This window comes from Chelonoidis abingdonii, chromosome 2, assembly GCF_003597395.2.
Source record: "Chelonoidis abingdonii isolate Lonesome George chromosome 2, CheloAbing_2.0, whole genome shotgun sequence".
Taxonomy (NCBI): Eukaryota; Metazoa; Chordata; order Testudines; family Testudinidae; genus Chelonoidis; species Chelonoidis abingdonii.
The window spans coordinates 117,561,243-117,582,631 of NC_133770.1; the positions used below are offsets into that span (position 1 = coordinate 117,561,243).

General features: G+C 42.5%; 1 protein-coding gene across 2 annotated transcripts in view; it reads right to left on the reverse strand.

Moving 5' to 3' along the window:
* Positions 1-21,389, reverse strand: part of MOCOS (molybdenum cofactor sulfurase) — a 381,792-nt gene that overhangs the window by 140,422 nt on the left and 219,981 nt on the right. For both annotated transcript variants that reach the window (XM_075062631.1, XM_075062632.1), the window contains exon 5: positions 18,935-19,011. In XM_075062631.1, the coding sequence (XP_074918732.1) occupies positions 18,935-19,011 (77 nt within the window). The remainder of the gene's footprint in view (positions 1-18,934; positions 19,012-21,389) is intronic.

The following is a 21,389-nucleotide window of genomic DNA, read 5'->3' on the forward strand; positions in this document are numbered from 1 at the left end:
CGATATTAATGACGACGTCGTGTGAACGGATACAGCGTTAAATCGGTATATCGGCCATTAAACCGATTTAAAGTCGCAGTGTAGACCTGGCCTCTGAGTACAATTCCCAGACCTGAAGAAGAGCTCCGTGTAAGCTCAAAAGCTTGTCTCTGTGACCAACAGAAGCTTGTCCAATAAAAGATATTACCTCACCCACTTTGTCTTCTTTGGTGGCAGCCTTCAGGGGGCAAATCCTCCACTGGTGTCAGTGGAACTGGTATCACCAGCTGAGATCTAATACCAGGACTTGATTATTCATTGCCCTGCACTGCAGGCATTCATTTGCAAAAGTGGGTATAAAATGCTGCCAGATCAGAATAGTAGCATTACACACTCACTTTGCACTGGGGTAGATGACTAAACATGATGCAAGTCATCAGAAAAATCAGGTCCTCACATTTGAATGTCATTTCTCTTCCTCCTCACAAGCTAAAGGCTTGTCTACACTTAGACGTTTTGCCAATATAGCTATACCATCAAAACCCTCCTACTGTAGACCCAACTTATACTGGCAAAAGTGCTTCTGCCGGTACAACATATTGCTGTTCAGTAAGCAAAATAAGGTATAAACACAACAATACTTTTTTGCTGGTGTAACTGCACCTACACAAGGGCTTCTGCCAGCATAACCATATTGTAAAAACCACTCCACACCAATATAGTATGCCAGCAAAACTTGTAAGTCAAGACCTAGTGTCCTTAAATCCTTATTGCTTCTGCTCAGGGGTGGTTCTAGAGATTTTGCTGCCCCAAGTATGGCACGCCCCCTGTGGCTTGCTGCCCCAAGCATGCACTTGGCGCGCTAGGGCCTGGAGCCACCCCTGCTTCTGCTATTAGTAATACTCTACATTGTAGCCAGAGATCTGATTATGCCGGACCTATTATTAAAATTATTTTGTCCAGTCTGTCCCAAGGACTGAATAATCTAAGAAGTCTCTTACATGTCTACCTCCTCTAACTATATCAAAGTAGCCTTTATTCAATAGTATCTTACTGAAGAATTTTCAAGATTTGTGTTGCTGTACTTTTTCCAAGCTCAGCTACATTTCATAGTGTTGAGGATATCATTGACATTGGCCTAATGGTTACAAAATATATAGATTTTTATTATTGTCCTAAAATCTTATGAGCCATAGCATGCAGTAGAGAAGACAGTAAAGGTTCCATCTGTTTCTCAAATTTATGTTTTAAAATACAAACCAAAACAAGAATTTGAGCATCAAGGAATTTCAGTTAATACAGTGAAAAAATACTGAAACTAATAACTGAGTCAAAATAATGGTATTGATTGACATTTCACTACCAGTTTGAGACAGCACAAAGGAACAATCAGTATTAGCAGCAACCCAGTTAAATTCAACAAATCGTAAGGGCTTTGTATTAAAGTTAGTTCAGTAGACTATAATTCTTGGTTAGGTCCTCCACAAAACAAGTAAAGCTGTTTTAGTTTAATACATCAGTGTCACCAAAATAAATATAGAATGTAATGGAAAAAACAGAGAGAGACACTAGGCCCATCTAAGTCCCTTTTGTACCATTCTGGGTACGTAGAGGAGACTTCAAGCTGTCCCCAAAGGGTAACTGAGGATACCCCTGACATAAAGACATCCCCAAATGGCAAAGAACTGTCCTACCACTTTGTGCTCTAGCAATGCCCACTTGCACAATGGTCCTTAAGGGGCCATTGGAAGCTAGCATAATTAAGAACAGCTCTGAAGCTCCACTAATTTGGGCAAAGGGGTGGAAATTACCCCCAGGTAGGGTGACCAGACGGCAAGTGTGAAAAATCAGGACAGGGGGTGGGGGGGTAATAGGAGCCTATATAAGAAAAAGACCCAAAAATTGGGACTGTCCCTATAAAAATCAAGACATCTGGTCACCTGACCTCCAGACTTTGGTGGCAAAAAAGTATCACACCATCCAGAGTTGTGGCACACTGAAGAATGTAGCCTGTATTCTGCATCAAAAGTGGCTCAGTGGATATTTATCTCAGAGAACAGCAACATTTTACTAAAATAAATACAATTACTTTAAAAACAAACCACTGCCACTATAGGTTTAACAGAAAAAGCTCATGTCTGTTATTATGGCTCCATTTGTATTTTAAATCCAGCCTTTAAAAGATTGGTATTACTTAATATATTTTACAAATTGAAATCAACAATAAATAAGATATGCATGGAGAACACAATCATGAGCTCATTTTCAGTCTCTTGGAGCAGTAATCTAATCAAAATTGCAGAGGGTAAACTGAAAAGCAGAGTAATACCATTTTTTTAAAAGGTTTTAAATACATAAAAATATCTCTTGACTTCCTTTGATGGTTTCAGTAGACCTAATGCCAAATTCAGGCCTGGTATAAGTGGACACCTGTTAAGAGAACATCAGGGTTTAGCCTACTGCAGGGACAGACAGGACTGATCCTGCTGATCCATGCTGGCTTCTGCAGAAAGCCAGACCAGACTGGGGTAGGGGGTCGAGGTCACTAAGATAAAAGAGGGTTGACTATGTCCACATTAGACTTTTGTTTAATTTCTTAGCATTGTTATCCTTGCCACAGATCCACAGGTGGGAACTACAATGTAGATCAGCTCCTAATGTTTTAACCTCTGCTGGCAGCAGTACTCTCACCAGTGCTGCAACAGGTGGAGGTGCACTAGTGACAGCAAAACAGTGTAGACAAGACCTCTGAGATATAAGAGGAAAAGCAGGGCCTTACTGAGAGAACCAAACAAACCAAGCTAAGGAGAATGCTTAGGCTGAGAGTTATATTCTGTTATTCTATTGAACAAGAACATCAAACTCAAAGAATGGGGTAAGTACTGGACATTAAACCAGTTAGTGTGTGTGGCGTGTTTACTCTTCTTATTCGCCACATTAAAGGCAATGGAGACTTAGTTTGGCTACTGTATCATTTTAGTATCTGTACTGATGCCCTCAATTGGGGTATTTCTCTTCCACCTATGTTTTGTGTTTTTTTCTACTTGTATATACATCTCCAATTATGTTCAGATTCAACAGAAAGTGACTTCAGCAATGCAACAAGAAAATTGTTTTACCTTTGGTAATTATTTTATTTGATTATACCTATAATGTTTCCTCTGAAGTAATAGTATTAATGCTTTGGGTATTCACGTAAAGACTCAAAACCCTTTTAGTTTTCTTTTTAAAAAGGTCTTCCTTGTAGAAGTGAGAGAAATAGAATTCTAATATTTAAAGATGGGATTGCTGGTTCATTTTTTAAAGACAGCCAGCAGATGTCTCTGCTAAACATGTTGTCGTTAGTATAAGCAGTTATAAACTTCAGTAGGAGCCATGGGTCAATTTGCATCTTTTCACTTTAAAGTTAGGAAAAAATAAACTTTACAGATTATTTATGCAACCCTTCTGCCCCTCTGAGTTGGCAGCAACAAGGGCCAGGTTCAATATCCAGGGGTTCCATTTCAATGACAATGCAAAACCGGCTCGAGCCCCCACCCAGTGACCTGGGACAATTACATACCACCCCCCCCCCGGGCACCTCTAGGAGGCAATACTTCCCCACTCACAAGCACAGAGTCTGATTGTAGCAAAATCCTTTTAATAAAGGAGGAAAACAATGCGGCATCACGTTGGAGAAACACCACAAACAGGATTATAACACAAACCATAAGCAAAAACCCACCTCCAAGTATGTCTGGCAATGTCCTTTCCCCCTTAGGGTCTTAAGTCCAATCACCCCAAAGTCCAACAACCCAAAAGTCTCTGGTCAGTGCCACCCCAGAGGTCAAAAGTTTATCTGCAGAGTTTTACGCCCCCCAGCCTGAGTGGAAATGGGAGGAGGGGGCACACACAGAGTGTTAAGGGGCACCTTCCGTGGGCCAGGGCCAACTGCTCTGCCTCTCTGTGGAGTTCTGCTGCAGCCTTCACCACAACCAGCTCCACTACACTAGCTGTGCCGCTCCTCCAGCCGACCCGTGAGCCACTTCAGCTGTCCCCGCAAACTGCTCCACTCCGCTCACTGTTCCATGGGCTGCTCCAACATGCTGCAAACTGCTCCGCTCTGCCAGCTGCTTAGCGATAGATCTTCAGGCTCCCCCACTAGTTAACACAGCACTCAGTGATCTCAGCTCAGTAAGCTTAGCTCTTTTAGTGATTTCAGCTTGTACTAGGGGAGCCCCCGTACTGGTGCACCATTAGCCCAACGTGAATTCAGCTCAGCAGCCTCTAGATGGACTCCTAATGGGATCAAAATTAGCTCTGTTCTTCAACAGTGGAGAGAGGAGGATGTGCAATTGGTGTTCCAGGCCCTCAAAATGGGCCCATACCATCAGGTACACACACCAGTCCCCAACCTCTCTTATTTCAATGGGTTTTGGTACCCATGTCCCTTGTCTAGCAAGTGCTACTTAATTGATATTGAGACATCTCTATCATAAAGCAGTCTCATAGTTCTTCATTCACATAATCAAGGTGACAGCACGTTATTCCTCCTGCCCCAATAACCAAGAAATTGGGGATCCCAGAGCTGTCAAAATAACCATCCCAGGCTGCCGTAGGCTATGCTAGGTGGGGTGGGTGTGCCAATGCAAATACCTAAAATTCCTTTCTACACTCCCCATAATTCACCACCAGATGTCAGGGTAGAGCTCAGCCTGACTCTGCTTACATCTCTGAAGACTTATTTTAAAGTAGCTAACACAGGGTATCACTACAGGATTATTCCAATTTTACAGAAATCGATTTTTGAAAACAGATTGTATAAAGTTGAGTGCACGCGGCCACACTAAGCACATTAATTCAGCGGTCTGTGTCCATGTACCAAGGCTAGTGTCGATTTCCAGAGCATTGCACTATGGGTAGCTATCCCATAGTTCCTGCAGTTTCCCCCGTTCATTGGAATTCTGGGTTGAGATCCCAATGCCTGATGGGGCCAAAATTTGTCATGGGTGGTTGTGGGTAAATGTCATCAGTCAATCCTCTCTCCATGAAAGCAACGGCAGACAATCATTTTGCGTCCTTTTCCCTGGATTTCCCAGGCAGACACCACAGCATGGCAACCATGGAGCCTGTTCAGCCTTTTTTCACTGTCACCGTATGTCTACTGGATGCTGCTGATAAACACGGTACTGCAGTGCTACACAGCAGCATCCCCTTGCCTTTCGCAAGTTAGCAAAGACGGTTACCAGCCCTACTGTACTGTCTGCTGCTTTGCAAGTTGACAAAGACAGTTACCAGTCATACTGTACCGTCTGCTGCTGTCATTGGTGCTCCTGGCCAGCCTCGGTGAGGTCGGTCAGGGGCGCCTGGACAAAAATGGGAATGACTCCCCAGGTCATGCTCTTCTTTAAGTTTTGTCTAATGGAGAGTCAGTCCTGCCTAGAATATCAGGCAAGCCTACTAAAGAACCAGAGAGGCAAATGGCCACCCCGAGTCAGAGCCCCAGATATCCCGCAGAAATGATGAGCTGCATGCCATTCTAGAGGGTGCCCCTGCAACAATCCCACCTGTTGCTTCCCTCCTCCCCTACCCCTCCTGGGCTACCATGGCAGTTATCCCCCCCCATTTGTGTGATGAAGTAATAAAGAATGCATGAATAAGAAACACCACTGACTTTATCGCCTCTGCAAGCAGACATCAAAGGAGGGAGGGGAGGGCGGTTGGCTTACAGCGAAGTAGAGTGAACCACCATTCTGTACTTGCTCAGCCTATAGCTGAAAATGGAAATCTGTGACAAGCACTAGGATAGAAGCACAGGCAGGACTGAATCTCCATTTGTGTATGGGCCTTTGGTTGACACTGGTAAAATATAAAATGTCCCAGGATATGTATGTTGGGGGACAATTCTAAACGGCAACTTATTTTTTTTATTTGCAGCAAAATGTAGAGATCTAAGTATCTGATTGTGAGCCCTGGTAGCAAGGAGTAGGCTAGGGTAGGCGCAACCGCACGGTGCTGCTGACTGGGAGAGCAGCCTGAGGCAGACGCCTCCAGCTGCCATGATATTCCAGGCAGGACTGAATCTCCATTAGACAAAACTTAAAGAAGAGAATGACCTGGAGTCATTCCCATTTTCGCTCAGGCGCCCCCGGCCAATCTCACTGAGGCCAGCCAGGAGCACCCACGGGACAACGATGACAGATATCAGCCATACTATACCATCTGCCATCCACAAGGCAAGGCAAGGCAAGGCAAGGCGATGCCGCTGTGTAGCGCTACAGCACCGCATCTGCCAGCAGCATCCAGTAGACATACGGTGACATTGAAAAAAGGCAAGAAATGATTTTTTTCCCTTTGCTTTCATGGAGTGGGGAGAGGGCTGACGACATATACCCTGAACCACCTGCGACAATGTTTTTGACCCTTCAGGCTTTGGGAGCTCAGCCAAGAATTCAAATGGTTTTCGGAGAGTGCGGGAACTGTGGGATTGCTACAGTCATCAGTGGCCCCTCCCTCCGTGAGTGTCCATTTGATTCTTTGGCTTTCTGGTACACTTGTCTCAGCTCCTTAAGTTTCACGCAGCACTGTATTGAGTCCCTGTTGTGGCCTCTGTCCATCATGGCCTTGGAGATTTTTTCAAATGTTTTGGCATTTCGCCTATTGGAATGGAGTTCTGATAGAACAGATTCATCTCCCCATACAGAAATCAGATTCAGTATCTCCCATACGGTCCATGCTGGAACTCTTTTTTGATTCTGGGACTGTATGGTCACCTGTGCTGATCAGTGCTCCACGCTGGGCAAACAGGAAATAAAATTCAGAAGTTCGCAGGGCTTTTCCTGTTGACATGGCCAGTGCATCCGAGTTCAGATTGCTGTCCAGAGCGGTCACAATGGTGCACTGTGGGATAGCTCCTGGAGGCCAATACCGTCGAATGGCGGCCACACTAACCCTAATTTGAAATGGCAATATCGATTTAAGCACTACTCCCCTCATCGGGGAGGAGTACAGAAATCAATTTTAAGAGCTCCTTATATCGAAGTAAAGGGCTTCATTGTGTGAATGGGTGCTGGGTTAATTTGATTTAACACTGCTAAATTCTAGATAAACTCGTAGTGTAGACCAGGCCACAGTAACAATCAGTTGTTATTTATTTCATGTCTAATGACTCTTAGCTCATTAAATATTCCTTTTCCCTCCTAATATCTTGCAAAATATATCTTATTTATTATTATTATTATATGTATTATCATAGCACCTAGTCATAGACCCCAATATGCTATCTAATAACACAAAAGGCTGAAATTATACGTTAGAATTCTTGACTGTAAAATAAATAAAATATTTATTCTTGAAAAAGATTAAACTCTGGCTTTTGGAGAGACACAACAGTCCTTTCTAGAGTATGACATATTTGTTAACCATTCCTATTTTCAACAGAGAATATCATTTACTTAATATTTCCCTTTTTACCAAAAATCAGCATGTCAAACAACAAGTTTTTATTTTTATGATATTCTAAAACAGCACAGTGCGCTATACAATAATTGTACCCCCAATGGATACCATTCCAGTGATCCTTACATTTTATTTACATGTATAGATTATCTGGCATTCGTCTTATTTGCAAACAGTTTCTGAACAGTGAAACTAATATTACTTTCTCTTAATTGGCATTTGCCTTTCACATATAGAGAGGTTTTCTGATTAATAGTGAAAAAAAGGTCTCATAAGGCACAGATCAGCTGGAAAGGCATCTGTTTAAAATATATACACAGTAATTAGAAGAGGACGTCAAACAGACTTGATTACATATTTCATGGGTATATGTCAAAGAGCATAAAGCAGTTGACTTAACCCCAGGGTGACTTCAAGAGGATTTACTATATCTAGTGTTTGTGATTAGCACCATATAATCTGGAGCTGCTGAATAAGTGGAGTTTTACACAATATGCAAATTTTATTTTGTTTAATTTAGCCCTTCTGGATTTAGCATAACATCTCTGCGTTTCATCAAGACTGGAACAGCTGGATCCAGTTAGTTCAGAAATTAAAAATGTAAGAAATGAAATAAAGTAATCCTTGCTATGGTACCCAATATGCATTGGAATTAGAACCTTGACATCTGCTAAAGGATGACTAAAGTGCACGTCTAAGATTCCAATGAGATGCATACTCCGATGAATGCCAAAAACCGATACATTCTCTAATTAAAGACTTCTCTTATTTTTCATATATATTAACTCAGTTTCACCAGCCTGTCAAAATTATGTCCCCAAGTGTTTTTGGTAAGGAAACAGATCATACAGCAGTCAAGGAAAAATATGTCCACATGGTAACATGTTTTTCTTTGTGTTTTCCTTTTTAATTATTAATATTAATAATTAACTGAAAATGCAGAACATTGTTTAACATTTTAATGGAATTTAATTTATGCATATTTTTCATTTCCCTTTTAATTATGATTTATAGCTGTAACTTTATAAAAATATTATATAAAGAAAAAATATTTCAATATCTCTTATCTGAGGTTTTAAGAAACTGAGCACAACAGGGAAATAAGTTCCTAGGCTAAAAGTCACATGTAAACCAAGCCCTATATTTCAAAAATAAAAAAAAACGAAAAAATGTCTAGTTCTCAATTTGATTTTATGGTTATTTCACACATTCTCCATTTAGAAGGGGAGTTCCAAAAGACACTATTATAGGAACTTATTCCACAATCCTTATTCAAATCCTCCTTTCACACAAGGAATTCCATAGGCTTTCATGACCTCACTGCCAAATGTCAAGCACCTTGCATGACTCTTGCACTGGCAACTCCTTCGTGCCTACCAGGCATCTGGGGATGACTAGGCCAGGAAAAAGATACACAGATACCCTTTGCCCTGGGAGAAATTGCACCAAGCTAGGAGCCAGGGGACAATAGGTTCTGGTATTACCTCCTGACTGTTAATATTTCTAACACTGCACAACCCTTGTTACAGACCAAGGCCTCAAATCTTTACCCTAAGAGGCAGTAAACTATTATTTCTCTTATTTCATAAATAAGGTAACAGAGATTTCATGATGCCACTTAAGACAGAACTGGGAATACAATCCACATCTGTAGTATAACTGAGCCAAGTCATCCATTCACTCACATAGGCTTTTCAGATGGAATATGTGTACTTCACTATCCAGTCTGTAACTGCTGTTTTAAACACTTGACCACACTCTACTCCCAGAGAAAAGAATAGTGCCCAGGAACCTGTTATCTAACAAGCCACTACTCTCTCACAAATGATTGTATAACCTGCTTGCAAAGGGTTTGTGTCATGTCTCCCTCTAGGGACTGGTCAATGAAAATATAACAACTTATACATCTGCTAACAGTTACTCCTCAAGCTCAAGTGACAGGGGTCTTTGCTCTGAAGGTACTGTATTCAGTCTAAAGATAATCCATACAGGGAAAGAGACTATATGTAAACATGGAAATGTAAAATTAAAGTCTGTAGCATAATCTACACACAGAAGAGACCTGCTGCATTAAGGTTGGAATGCTCACCTCAATTCTGACATCCCCAGCTGGTGGTGAAATATGCTGATATGCTTCACCAATGCAAAGCCACTAAATATTTGTTAAGATGACACTGTATTTATATGTAAATTTGAAAATATAATAAATGAAAATGAAATAAAAATAAAGTAATTTGCTTTATGTCATATAGAGCTGCACAAAACTTGGTATGTGTGCATCACAGGAACACACCCATACATTCTTATTATATGAGGGAAAACATAATCTGGCTAAGGGTTCTTTTTTAAATCGTGTCTATGAATTTTTTCCATGTAAACAGGCATAATCTTCTGTGTTTATGAACTAGCCTTCTCTTATTTGTATACATCAAATTTGCCCAGAAACATCAATATATCATGATGAGTAGTGCATCATATCTTTGCACAAAGTTAAGGGGCAGGTGGGTATAGGGACAGATGCACAGGCACACATGCCCAAATAGGCACATTTTATGTTCTGATTCACACTTACAATAGGATCTATCATAATTAAATGCTTTCTTTTCTCCTGATATCACATACCAGGGTCCTGAATTGACAGGTGATACAACTTAATGAAAAAACACAGCTTAAGTTCTAAAACCCTAGATAACCTCCATCCATAGCCTTCGTCCATTAGATCAACAGCACCAGAACATATGTTATTTTATATTAAAAACAAAATAGGAACATAAATAAATATATCTTATCTGACCACCCAGCAATTCTCCAATTGAATCAAGGTCCAGAAAGCTCACCCTAATACTGAGTACTCTAAGCAGACTTGCAGAAGACATTTTGTACTGAATAATGCACTACTGCTCCATACTACGGGTCATGCTCGACATATCACCACATCTTCCAATCACCTTTCAGGGCTCTGCATAGTTACAAATACTTGATCTGGTTGCTGCAGGATCAAGCCCTTAATGAAAAGATTCTGCTGCTTAGGCTATGTCTACGCTTAACGGCAATTGTAGAATACCTATGCTGCACACCCTGTTAGCACAGGTATATATAGCAGTGTTAGGGGGGACTACATTTTCCCAAAGGGAAAATGGGACATTGCACAGGGGGGCCTGAGGCCCCGCATGAGCTCCCCCATCCACAGCCTTCCCTGCTTCCTGCCTGCGGGGCTGGCCCAAGGCCCTCCTTTCTCCCTCATGCGTGAGGCTGACATGAGCCCAGACCCTGCCACCCGCCTACATTGAGCCAGCTTGAGCCCCTCTTCCACCTGCCCACCTCTGGGACTGGCCCGAGGCCCCCCCCCCCCCAACCCAACCAGGACTAGCCAGACACTTCCCTCTACCTCCTGCATGGGGGGCCAGCCCAAGACCCCCTGCCACGAACCCATGTGGAGCTGGCCTGGCCCAAGCCACTCTCCTGAGCCCTTCCTCCTGCACAGGGCTTGTGTTGCTGCTCGCCCTCCACCACTTTCCTCTGCACCCCACTAGGGGTCGCACCCTACATTTTTGGCAAAACTGCTCTTGCCAGCTGATGATCACAGTTGATCACAAATGCACAGTTTTGCCAAAAAAGTTGGGACGGCCAGGACAAGTCTTAAAAAGGGGACTGTCCTGGCCAAATGGAAGGTAGGGTCACCCCAGGCAGTGTAGACAGTGAGGCAAGGCTTAGGTAAGTAGAGTAAAGACATGCCAGAACCCTACATGGCTCTGTACTCACTCAAGCAGTGCCTCTCATGTCTACATTGCTACATTTTGTAGTGCAGTGTCCCGCTGCCTTGCCACTGCTGGAGTCTCTCTCTGCCAGTGAAAGAATACGGCAACAGGGAAAGGCTCTTGCAGGGGGAGAGGCAGTGGGGAAAGGCTCCACAGCTCCCTGCTGCTGAAGCATTTCCTCTCTGGCTCCCTGGCTTACAGAGCCTTTCACTGCCGCATGTCCCTGCACACCACTGTGTGGACACAGCCTGCTTTTCACTGTACTGTGTAGCTACATGTACCCTACATGCTGCCACCAGCATAGACAAGGCTTTAGTTAGCTCTAAGTAAGGGTTTAGTGAAAGTAGTGAAGAGAAGAAAATGGGTTTGGAATCATTTAAGTTTCAGTGTGATGGGCACAAGAAGAGGGGGTAAATTCCTATCTATTTGGAACACAAATTTAGAATAATCTGAGGCTACAAGAATTATAGGCATAGTTTGGAGAAAACAGTTTGTCCACTGGTTAAGGTGCTAGCCTGCATTCAATCTCCTGCTTTGCCACAGACTTGTGGGACCTTGAACAAGTCACTTAGTCTCTCTGTGCTTCACTTCCCAATCTGTAAAATGGGGACATTATTATTAATCATGTTATTATGATAGCACAGGGGTTGGCAACCCACGGTACGTGTGCCAAAGATGGCACACAAGTCAATTTTTAATGCCACGCTTCTACCTGCCAGGATCCCGGCCCCACTCAGACCCCCCCCCACCGCTCTCTCCTGCGGGGGCAGGAGGCAGAAGCTTGGTCCTGCTGGCAGCCAAGCTCCCCCCACCCACCTTCTTCCCCCAACATGCTGCCTTCCTGCACCTCCTCCTCTCCTTCCCTGTGCCAATCAGCTGATTGCCCTTGTGAGGCGGAGGCGGAGGCGGAGGGGAGCCGCAGCATGCTCGCTGCTCCAGGGAGGAGGCAGAGAAGAGATGGGGACAGATGGGGCCCTGGGGTAAGGGGTTTAATTGGGCATATCCCCTCCAGCCCCCTGCCATGAGCCGCTCACGGCAGGAGGCTGGGAGCACCCCAGCCCTCCGCCCTGACCCCTGAACCCCCCCACACCCTCACCCTTCTGCCCTGACTCCTGAACCCCCCCCCACAGCCCTATGCCCTGACTCCTGCACCTCCATACACACAAAGCCCTCTGCCCTGACCCCCGAACTCCCGCTCCACACCCAGCCCTCTGCCCTGACCCCTGAACCCCCATCACACCCCTCTGCCCTAACCCCTGAACCCCCCCCACACACATTCAGCCCTCTGCCCTGACCCCTGCATCCCTCCACACAGTCAGCCCTCTGCCTTGACTCCTGCACCCCCTCACACACACCCAGGCCCCGTTCTGATGCCTGACCCCCCCCACACATACCCAGCGCCCCCACACCCCATGCCCTGACTCTTGCACCCCCCCACATCCCCACCCCCCACCCTGAGCACCAAACTGGAGGTCCTGCACCCCCGCACATTCCCACCTGCACCCCCGGACTGGGGTTCCGGTCACTGGCCCCGCTCAGCCCTCTGCCAGCCCTGTGTCAGCCGGGGTCCTGCAGGCCCCGCTCAGCCCACTGCCAAACCAGGTGGACAGAACCCCAGGTTGGCAGCGGGCTGAGTGGGCCAGCGGCGTAAGATCAGCATTTTAATTTAATTTTAAATGAAGCTTCTTAAACATTTTGAAAACCTTGTTTACTTTACATACAACAATAGTTTAGTTATATAATATATAGAGTTATAGACAGGGCCGCCCGAGGGTGGGCGGGGGGCAAGTGGGGCAATTTGTCCCAGGCCCTGCAGGGGCCCCTTGAGCCGGCCTGGGTTTTCAGCGGCACTTCACTCGCTCCGGGTCTTCGGCGGCGGATCCTTCAGCGCAGTGAAGGACCCGCCACTGAAGTCCTGCTGAAGCCTCAGAGCACCATGCCGCAAGAGGCAGAAAAAAGGAAAAAAAAGAAAAAGAAAAACCCGCGATTGGTGGCAGCTCTAACGCTGCTGCTTCATTCTTTGGCAGCAATTTGGCGGCAGGTCCTTCCCTGAAGACCTGGCCCTGCCCCAGGCCCCCTGAATCCTCTTGGCGGCCCTGCTTATAGAGAGAAAGACCTTCTAAAAAACAGTATTACCAGCATGCGAAACCTTAAGTTAAAGTGAATAAGTGAAGACTCAGCACACCACTTCTGAAAGGTTGCTGACCCCTGTGATAGCACCTCAGGGCCCATCAAGCATAGGTCCCATTGTGACAGACATTGTACAAACACAGAGTAGTAGACAGTTCCTGTCCCAAAGAGCTTACAGAGGGCAGGGGAAAGGGTAGAACATACGAGCAGAGTGAACAATTTGATGGCAGCAAACGTCATATCAGTTCCAGAAATTCTTATTTTAATGGTTTAGTCTAGAGGGGACGCTCTAAATGGGAAGAAGGAGGGGAAGAGGGGTGAGGGAAACACAGCAGGGGAGGAAAATGAAGGAGAGGCAGATGAAATTGAGAAGAAGAAGGAGGATTGGAGCAAACAGCCTATCAGCACAGGACAGAGGAAGTTGCAGAAATTTCCACAAGTTTGCCTGAAATATTTAGATCCCTGCTTTGGCTGCTCCTGGTCCTACTGGCTGGAGCTCTGGATGGCTGCTCTGCAGTTTTCCTCCAAAGACACCACCTGGATCTTAGTTCCCCAGAGTCAAGGAGGAGGGTCACACTTGCCCAGGAGGATGCAGGGGTGGCCCCATCTGGGTCCCATTTTATCCCCTTCTCCCAGTGAAGCTACATTTCCCTCTCTCACAGGGATCTTGTCAAGACAAAGACATTAAAATTGGGAGGCACTCAGATACTACTGTAATGGGGGCCACAGAAGAACCTTAGGTAGATTTGCCACACAGAAGAATTACTGCTTAATCTTGTGACTGAACAGCTGGTCAAGAAACTGGAAAAAATTACTAAGTCATTTTGTTCCACACAGGTTTCAAAAAGCAATAATTTTTAGTTTATTTTAAATGTTTATGTGAACATTTTTATCACAGTGTTTAGGTTTCTTATATTTCATTTTAGAATTTTTTCCTGTCTCTCTCCACTCTCTCCCCCTTTATTTTTCTTTTCCTCCCCTCTTCCAGGTTCCTGCTGAAAAGCAAGGAGTAGGGAAGGGGGAGATGGAAAACCAAAACTGAAATGCCCAAACACACAACTAAAGTGATTATTCTTTAAAAAATTGGGGAACTTTTAAAACAAAACAAAACACTCCCTCATTTTCACTTTAAAAGATCGCTAAAATTTCCAATTTCAAAAAAGAGTAAAAAGAAGTCAACCTTATAGTAAGAGATATCCGTGGAAAAAAAAATCCAAGTTCATACTAATATTTAATTTATAAGTCACATTATCTACAGTGTCTTGCAAGAAAGAATCTGAATTATTCTATGAAGTTATTTCAATGTATAGGCATTATTATATAAAAATTATGGCAAACTTATCAAACCATCCACAAGTGTTTTAGACTCTTGAGAGTAAGCAATGTATAATTCTTCTGAAGGTGATAATGAACACCATAAGCTCATCACAAGACCGTTTATTCACCCATATTGGCCAAGAACATGGCCAAAAGAGGGCTTTATTAATGAAGCAAATACAATAATTCACCACCCTCACCCCAGAGTAGTATAAATACATCCAGTTTGCAGCTAAACATGGCTACTGATGAGTGATAGAGAAAATAAAATTCCATGTATCCAAAATACCAGAGACAGATCTTTTCACACAGAAAGCTATCATTTCAAGCCTGTCCCTGTGAAGGAACTTATTCTTGCCTTGAAGCATTAGTTTGTATTCTACAGAAAATTCATGACCAGAACTGCCATACAAGCCAGACAGAGAAAAAAAAAAGGTAAAATAAAAGAGACCACCAGTAACAAATGAATTAGTCCAAAATTGGAAGACAAAAGACACTGCAGAGAATTTGGACAAATCTACACACACACTCAACGTCTTTTGTGTGTGTATGGTCTTAGATTTTCATCATTGATACAGACCAGGAAGCAAATCAAAAGCAGGAAGAAAAGGCTTCAGACTCTTCTTTCATGCCTATATTTATCCTGTCATCACATTATTACCATACAGCTTATCCGGGACCAGGACTGGAGGGGAGCAGTTTTTTCCTCAGCCTAGTACCCTCATTAGATTTATAAATTGTTCAGCTGAAATAGGTGCCAGACGGAAGCTAAGATGAAAAAAGAAATGAATTGGGAGGGATGATGTTTTGCCTCCTTTCCTGTCAGGGCTCTGGTAATGTTGGTGCATTGTCAACAAAAGAAGTTTGCTCCTAAATTCCACAGAACTGCTCCTTCACCACAGAACAGGTTTGTGTAGCGAATATACATACTATTAAAGCAGTTAATTTTATGGATAGATCAACAGTATACCAAAGGTTCCATTTCTGAACTGTAGTCTGTATACGGAGAGCGTACAAAATCTCCTTATTCATTTGGGGCTCAATCCTGCTCTCATTAATGTCAACGAAAGCTCTGCTATTGATTTCAAGAGGAGCAGGCCCTTGAAGAGCTATAGAAGTTGTGATGCTATGTGGAGTTTGGGGAGGGGGGCACTTCAGGATATTATGAATACCAATATTGTAAAATTGCAATGAGTTATGCCAGATATCCCATGTAAGATATCTGCAAAAATGTTATAATTTGCCAGATGTGATAATCTCATTTATCTGTTTGTATCACCTTGTGACTCAACAAGGCAAGCAGGGACATGCCTATGGACAGAACCCTAAGGTTTCCAAGCCATGTGCTGGGCAGCTTGTGTTTGGAACAAAGGTCGCACAAGTGACATGGCAAAGAGACTATAAAAGACAGTTGAATCTTTTCCAAAATGGTCTTCAGTTCTGCTTCTTGTCTTCATTCCGGCTTCTTACCTCTGGAGTAACATTTCTACAAATGAAGCTCTGAACAAAGGACTGAAGGACCCATGCAAGCTGAGGATGTTTTCCAGAGGGACGTTCAAACCAGCAAACTCACCAATACTGCTAGGAGCCTGATATATGCACTTTGAAGTCTTTGTATGTATTTGGCTGTTTTGCCATTTAACATCTCTCCTTTCTTTTTTCTTTATAATAAACATTTAGTTTCAGACACTAAAGGACTGGCTGGCAGCGTGGTATTTTGCGTAAGATCCAAATCTATAGTGACCTGGTAATGTGGCTGACCCTTTGGGGTCAGAAGAACATTTTGTATATGTGAGCAGAGTTTTTAAACAACTTCTCACTGTACTGGAGCTATGTGCTGACTGGGAGCCAGAGAACTGGAATGCAATGAAGGGGGCTGTGTGGTTACCTTTTTTTGCTTCATGATAACCAGTGAGGGAGGATCAGAAGCACAGTTTGTGACTGGTTGGGGAGTTTAACTTCGGTGTTACCCACCAGTCTTGGGAGCATCTGCTCTCCCTTTTACAGCCTGCTCTGACCTTGGCATTTCCAGTGAGGGCTGCTCCAGGCACCCCAGGTCACAGAAGGCTCCTCACAAAATCCTTGGGACATCAGGAAGGAACACAGCCACTTTTCAAACACTGGGCCAAATCCTCAGGCGCAGAACACCTGAAATCACCACAACAGCCACCAGGTATTACAAATGCCCCACAGATGCTTAGTGCCTCTCTGAATTGGGGCCACTGTTATGTCAGGTATGTGCTTGAAAACAACAAATTGAAGAGTAAGTTGAAGAAAGTTGAGCGATGTAGGCTTTACGCATCACGTATACCTATATTTCTGCTTGAAACTGATATGCCAAGAGCACATTTCATAAGCACAATATATTCTACGTGCATACAAGTAAAGATGCAGTTAAGCCTCATCATATATGTGGTCAATAGGGAGCTCTCTGGCTTCATGTAATTTTATGTATCTTTCAGATAAATCTCTGATTTAAATGCAAAATCTGGCACTAATGGTCATCTCATGGATTTGATACACTTGGCCAGATAAGCACCTGCTGATGCAAGGAATAATGCGTTACACATCCTGGAGTCAAGAAGACCCTTTGTGACTCTGGGAGACCCACTTTAACATGGAACTGTTGGTTCTAATACCCTTCGCTCCAAAGTTTTCCACCAGGGAATGCGGCTTTGATTCCTGCCAATGGCTTCGCAGGAGCTCATACGGAGAAGGTTCTGAATCAGGACATCTCCTGGCAGCCAGGTTCATGCCCCTTTTAGGGTATGGTTGGCAGCTCTCCAGAATTGTCCTGGAGTGTCGAGGAATTAAAAGATTAATCTTTAATTAAAGATTATGTCATGTGATGAAACCTCCAGGAATACCAACCAAAACTGGCAACCCTATTTTGGGGAATGTTTTGTTTCCTTAAAACTCCCTAATCTCCTGCCTAAAGGAGGCTATGGCAATGTGTCCACTGTAACCTCCCCCATAGTAGACCTTCTGCACAGAGAGTCTAGTTTCTGGAGACCTTTCATTTTATAAACCAATGAGTAGCACTCACCCATATGCATCTTTTTCCACCCAACTGAATATGGGGTAATAGTAATAAATATGGGTCAATATACGGATAACATTTTATAAACCTCAATATTTTTCAGTGGCAATTGCTAACAGAAGTTGAAAATACTTTTCATTTTATTTAACTGTGTCCTACTACCATGTAGGAGACAACACAGCAAAAAGAAAATCACTTAGTCAAATGTGAAAGGGGATTGCAAATTTCATTGAACGTGGTGTGCATCTCAACAGGAAGATTTTTTTTGAGAGAGGGGATTACTATTTTTTCCCCAACGGATGCATGTCACTACTTAGGTGGGCAACTATATCAGATCTGATTGTTATAACAATGTCATCTAATTATGCCAAGAGTCACATTTGAATTATATAAAATATAAATATTTATGAAAAAAATAAAAATGAGACACAGAAATTCACTCAGACGATTAGTTTTAAAGCACGTCAGCCGAGGACTGAAAGCCTTTTACAGAACTGAATTCATCAATCTCTTTCAGATTCTTCTATGAATGATCTAAAAAGTGATTACTCATACTCAAATCCTTAAATTATTTCTACAGTGGCTTCACAGTCATATTTTTTTTTTCCTGAGACGTAGCTGCCCAGAAAAAAAGGTTGAATAAGAAATGTAAAATGTAATCTATTTTAGAATGGTTTCCATTAAAAGACATCATGATAATGCAATATATACTGTTGTAAAAAGTAAAATTGCCTGGAAAGTTTACTGCCTGAAGGCACCCAAACAGACAATGGAGCACTATTTCTTATTTAACAAGAAGCTTTTGGGAATTCACTAAATTGTTTTTACTGGTTTCTCTATCACAAAATAGCTCTTCAGCACCAAATCACATCATCAAGTTCTAATATGCAGTAGGAAAAATTACTGCTGCCAACTAAAGCTGAATGAAGCCCAACTAATTAATGCAAATATTTCTACTAAATCTTTCCATATATCTGTGAATGATATTCAGGTTACAAATGTGTCACCTGTTCAAAACTTTACACGTTTATTTAGAAGAATCCCATCCATGTTTTGTTTTTCTTATAGATAGTGGCAAAATGGGTTGGAAAAATCTGATATTTTAAAATTGAATACACCACTGACATGCACGATTCCAATCTCACACTAGTGAACATCAGCCATAACTCTAGCCAAGTGAATTAAGTTAGTGGTGTCAACAAGATCAGAATAAAGCCCTGTGTATTAATCTGGAACTTTCCTCTTTGGTGTTAGAGTTGTGTGTGCGACTGACCTGTAAGTCTTTCCAAAGCATCAAATCCATGTTTCAGTGCAATGATATCAAGGAACGAAACAGTGCCATCTTCAAACCTATAGAAAAGGAGAGGGTAACAAATACGCCCAGTAAACAAATCACATAGCTACTCTACACACATGATTTTAAATACATTTCATAACACTATTAGAAATCTAGTGAAACTAATTCACAGAGAAACGAGTTCTTCCCATAGGGATTCCTCTCCCACTCCTGTACTATCCTGTGCGGTCAGAATATACTCTTCGGGCTAGATTTCCACGTGGACTGTGCACCTCCGCCAGGGGAACAATACTCTCCTACACGACCTTGGGTCTGAGGGCATAGGGGTACGGAGCACTATGCAACTGCTGACTCCTCCCTCTAACTAGCTAGTCAGGAAGGGCTGGGGAAAAGTTGGAGCTCTGCCTCTTCCCTCCCCCCAGCACCGATCCAACTAATACAAGTAATAAATTGCTTCCCTTCCCCAGGGCAAGGAGGGGAAATGGGAACATGATTCCCCCCCGCACTGCTCCTGGAAATGGAAAATAAGTCCACTCTAATACCACTGTTCATTAGAAATGGCAAGAAGGTAGACTGGGACCTTCTGTTCTCCCACTCTCATAATGCTAGAACAAGGGCACATGAAATAAAATTGAAAGGTGACAAATACAAAACTAATTAAAGGAAACACTTTTTAAACAACATGTAATTAGACAGTTGAACTCATTCCCCTAGAATGAAACTCAAGCCAAAATTTAGCACGATTCAAAGAGTAATTGGATATTTACATGGATAAAAAGAATATTCAGAATTATAATAATTAATGGTAATAGCAAGAGGATTGGAAGCGAGATAAAACCTTATCCTTCAGGGTTTAAAATGATCTCTAATTATTAGGGATTAGGATACGGGCAGATTATCCCCTGATCTGAGTTTCTTTGTACCTTTCTCAGAAGCATTTGGTACTAGCCACTGACACAATAGTGGACTAGATGGAGCATGAGTCTGACCCATATGGCAATTCCTGTGTAGCAACGCATTATGCTGACTGAGCACACATACACATGCACAACAAATGCCCTAGAGAACAGATTTCTGCTTTTTAGATATGACACAATCTTTTTCAAAATATGGAAAAAAATTGTCATTGCCACAGCCAAAGAGAGTAAAAAAGGCACAGAAAGGTTAAAAAAAAATAATCAATCTGATCCAAACTATATGTCCTTTTTAAACAAACCAAAACAAACAACCCTTAATAGGATGGCATAATGGGTCTCACGCTCTCTCTTGAAACATTCAGGGGAATTTTCTCAGTTACCTTTTTCACTTTTCTACAATCATCAACTAATTCAAACAATATAATTTACATCGGTAGCCATGCCTATACATTAGATGTACTCTACACCACATTAATAGGTATTATGTGCATGATATTACTGTAACATTACATTACATGATATATATAGAAGTTGGGAAGTGATGTTAATGTATTATGCTCTTCCCACAATTTTGCTCACCCATGTCAAGTATCCCATAACACTTTGCAAAGCTGAAGTCAGACTAGAAAATAGGAAACTTGTCAAAGCAAGCTGTGTGAATACTTTGTACCAAGTACTGTTAGGGAGTACTTTCAGGGCTCATCAATGCTTTGAAGTATCCATAACACGACATGGGAAAGTATAGAAATATACCTTCATGGATGGTACCTGGAATATTATATTCAAACAAAGATAAGGAAGGTACAGAACATCTAGTTAAGGATCTGGTACACACTTGTGTGTTGGATTTTAGTAATGTGTAAAGAGTTTCGTAACCTATAAAATAAATACTACTGTATAAATACTGCTAGTTGAAATGTGTAAGGTGAATACACTGTGAAAATCTGCTTCTCAGAAAGAGGATATGTATGTCTCCTTTTCATATTGTTCTTCTTTGCCGTTAGACAATAAAATTGGCTACGTTCAGTTATTTAGTCTCTAGAACACTTAAGAATGTGCAGTAAAACAATTCGCTATGCATTTTAATCAACAACTCTAATAGGAGAATCATATAATACTTCAAAAAGATGTTCACTTTCACATAAATGACTAATGCAAAAGTTAGCAAATACTGTCTTGATGGTGAAATGCTCAATTGAGTAAAATAACTGTGGATAAAAGAGGCCAGAGAATGGGGTAAATAATTACAGATCTAACAGAAATGGATAAGTGGTGGACTGCCTCAAGGGAGAACAGACTAATAGATTTTAAAGCTAGAAGGCTAGAGTAATTAGGGCCCAAGCCTGCTTCCAGAGAAGCCAATGGAAAAATCTCTCTTGATTTCAATGGCAGCAGATACAACCCAATGCTATACATTAATGACTAGTAACTGGAGATCAGTTTATGCACATTTGCGGGCGATATGAAATGAGAGAATGCACTAGTGCATCAGAGGGGCAAGACTGGATCCAAAG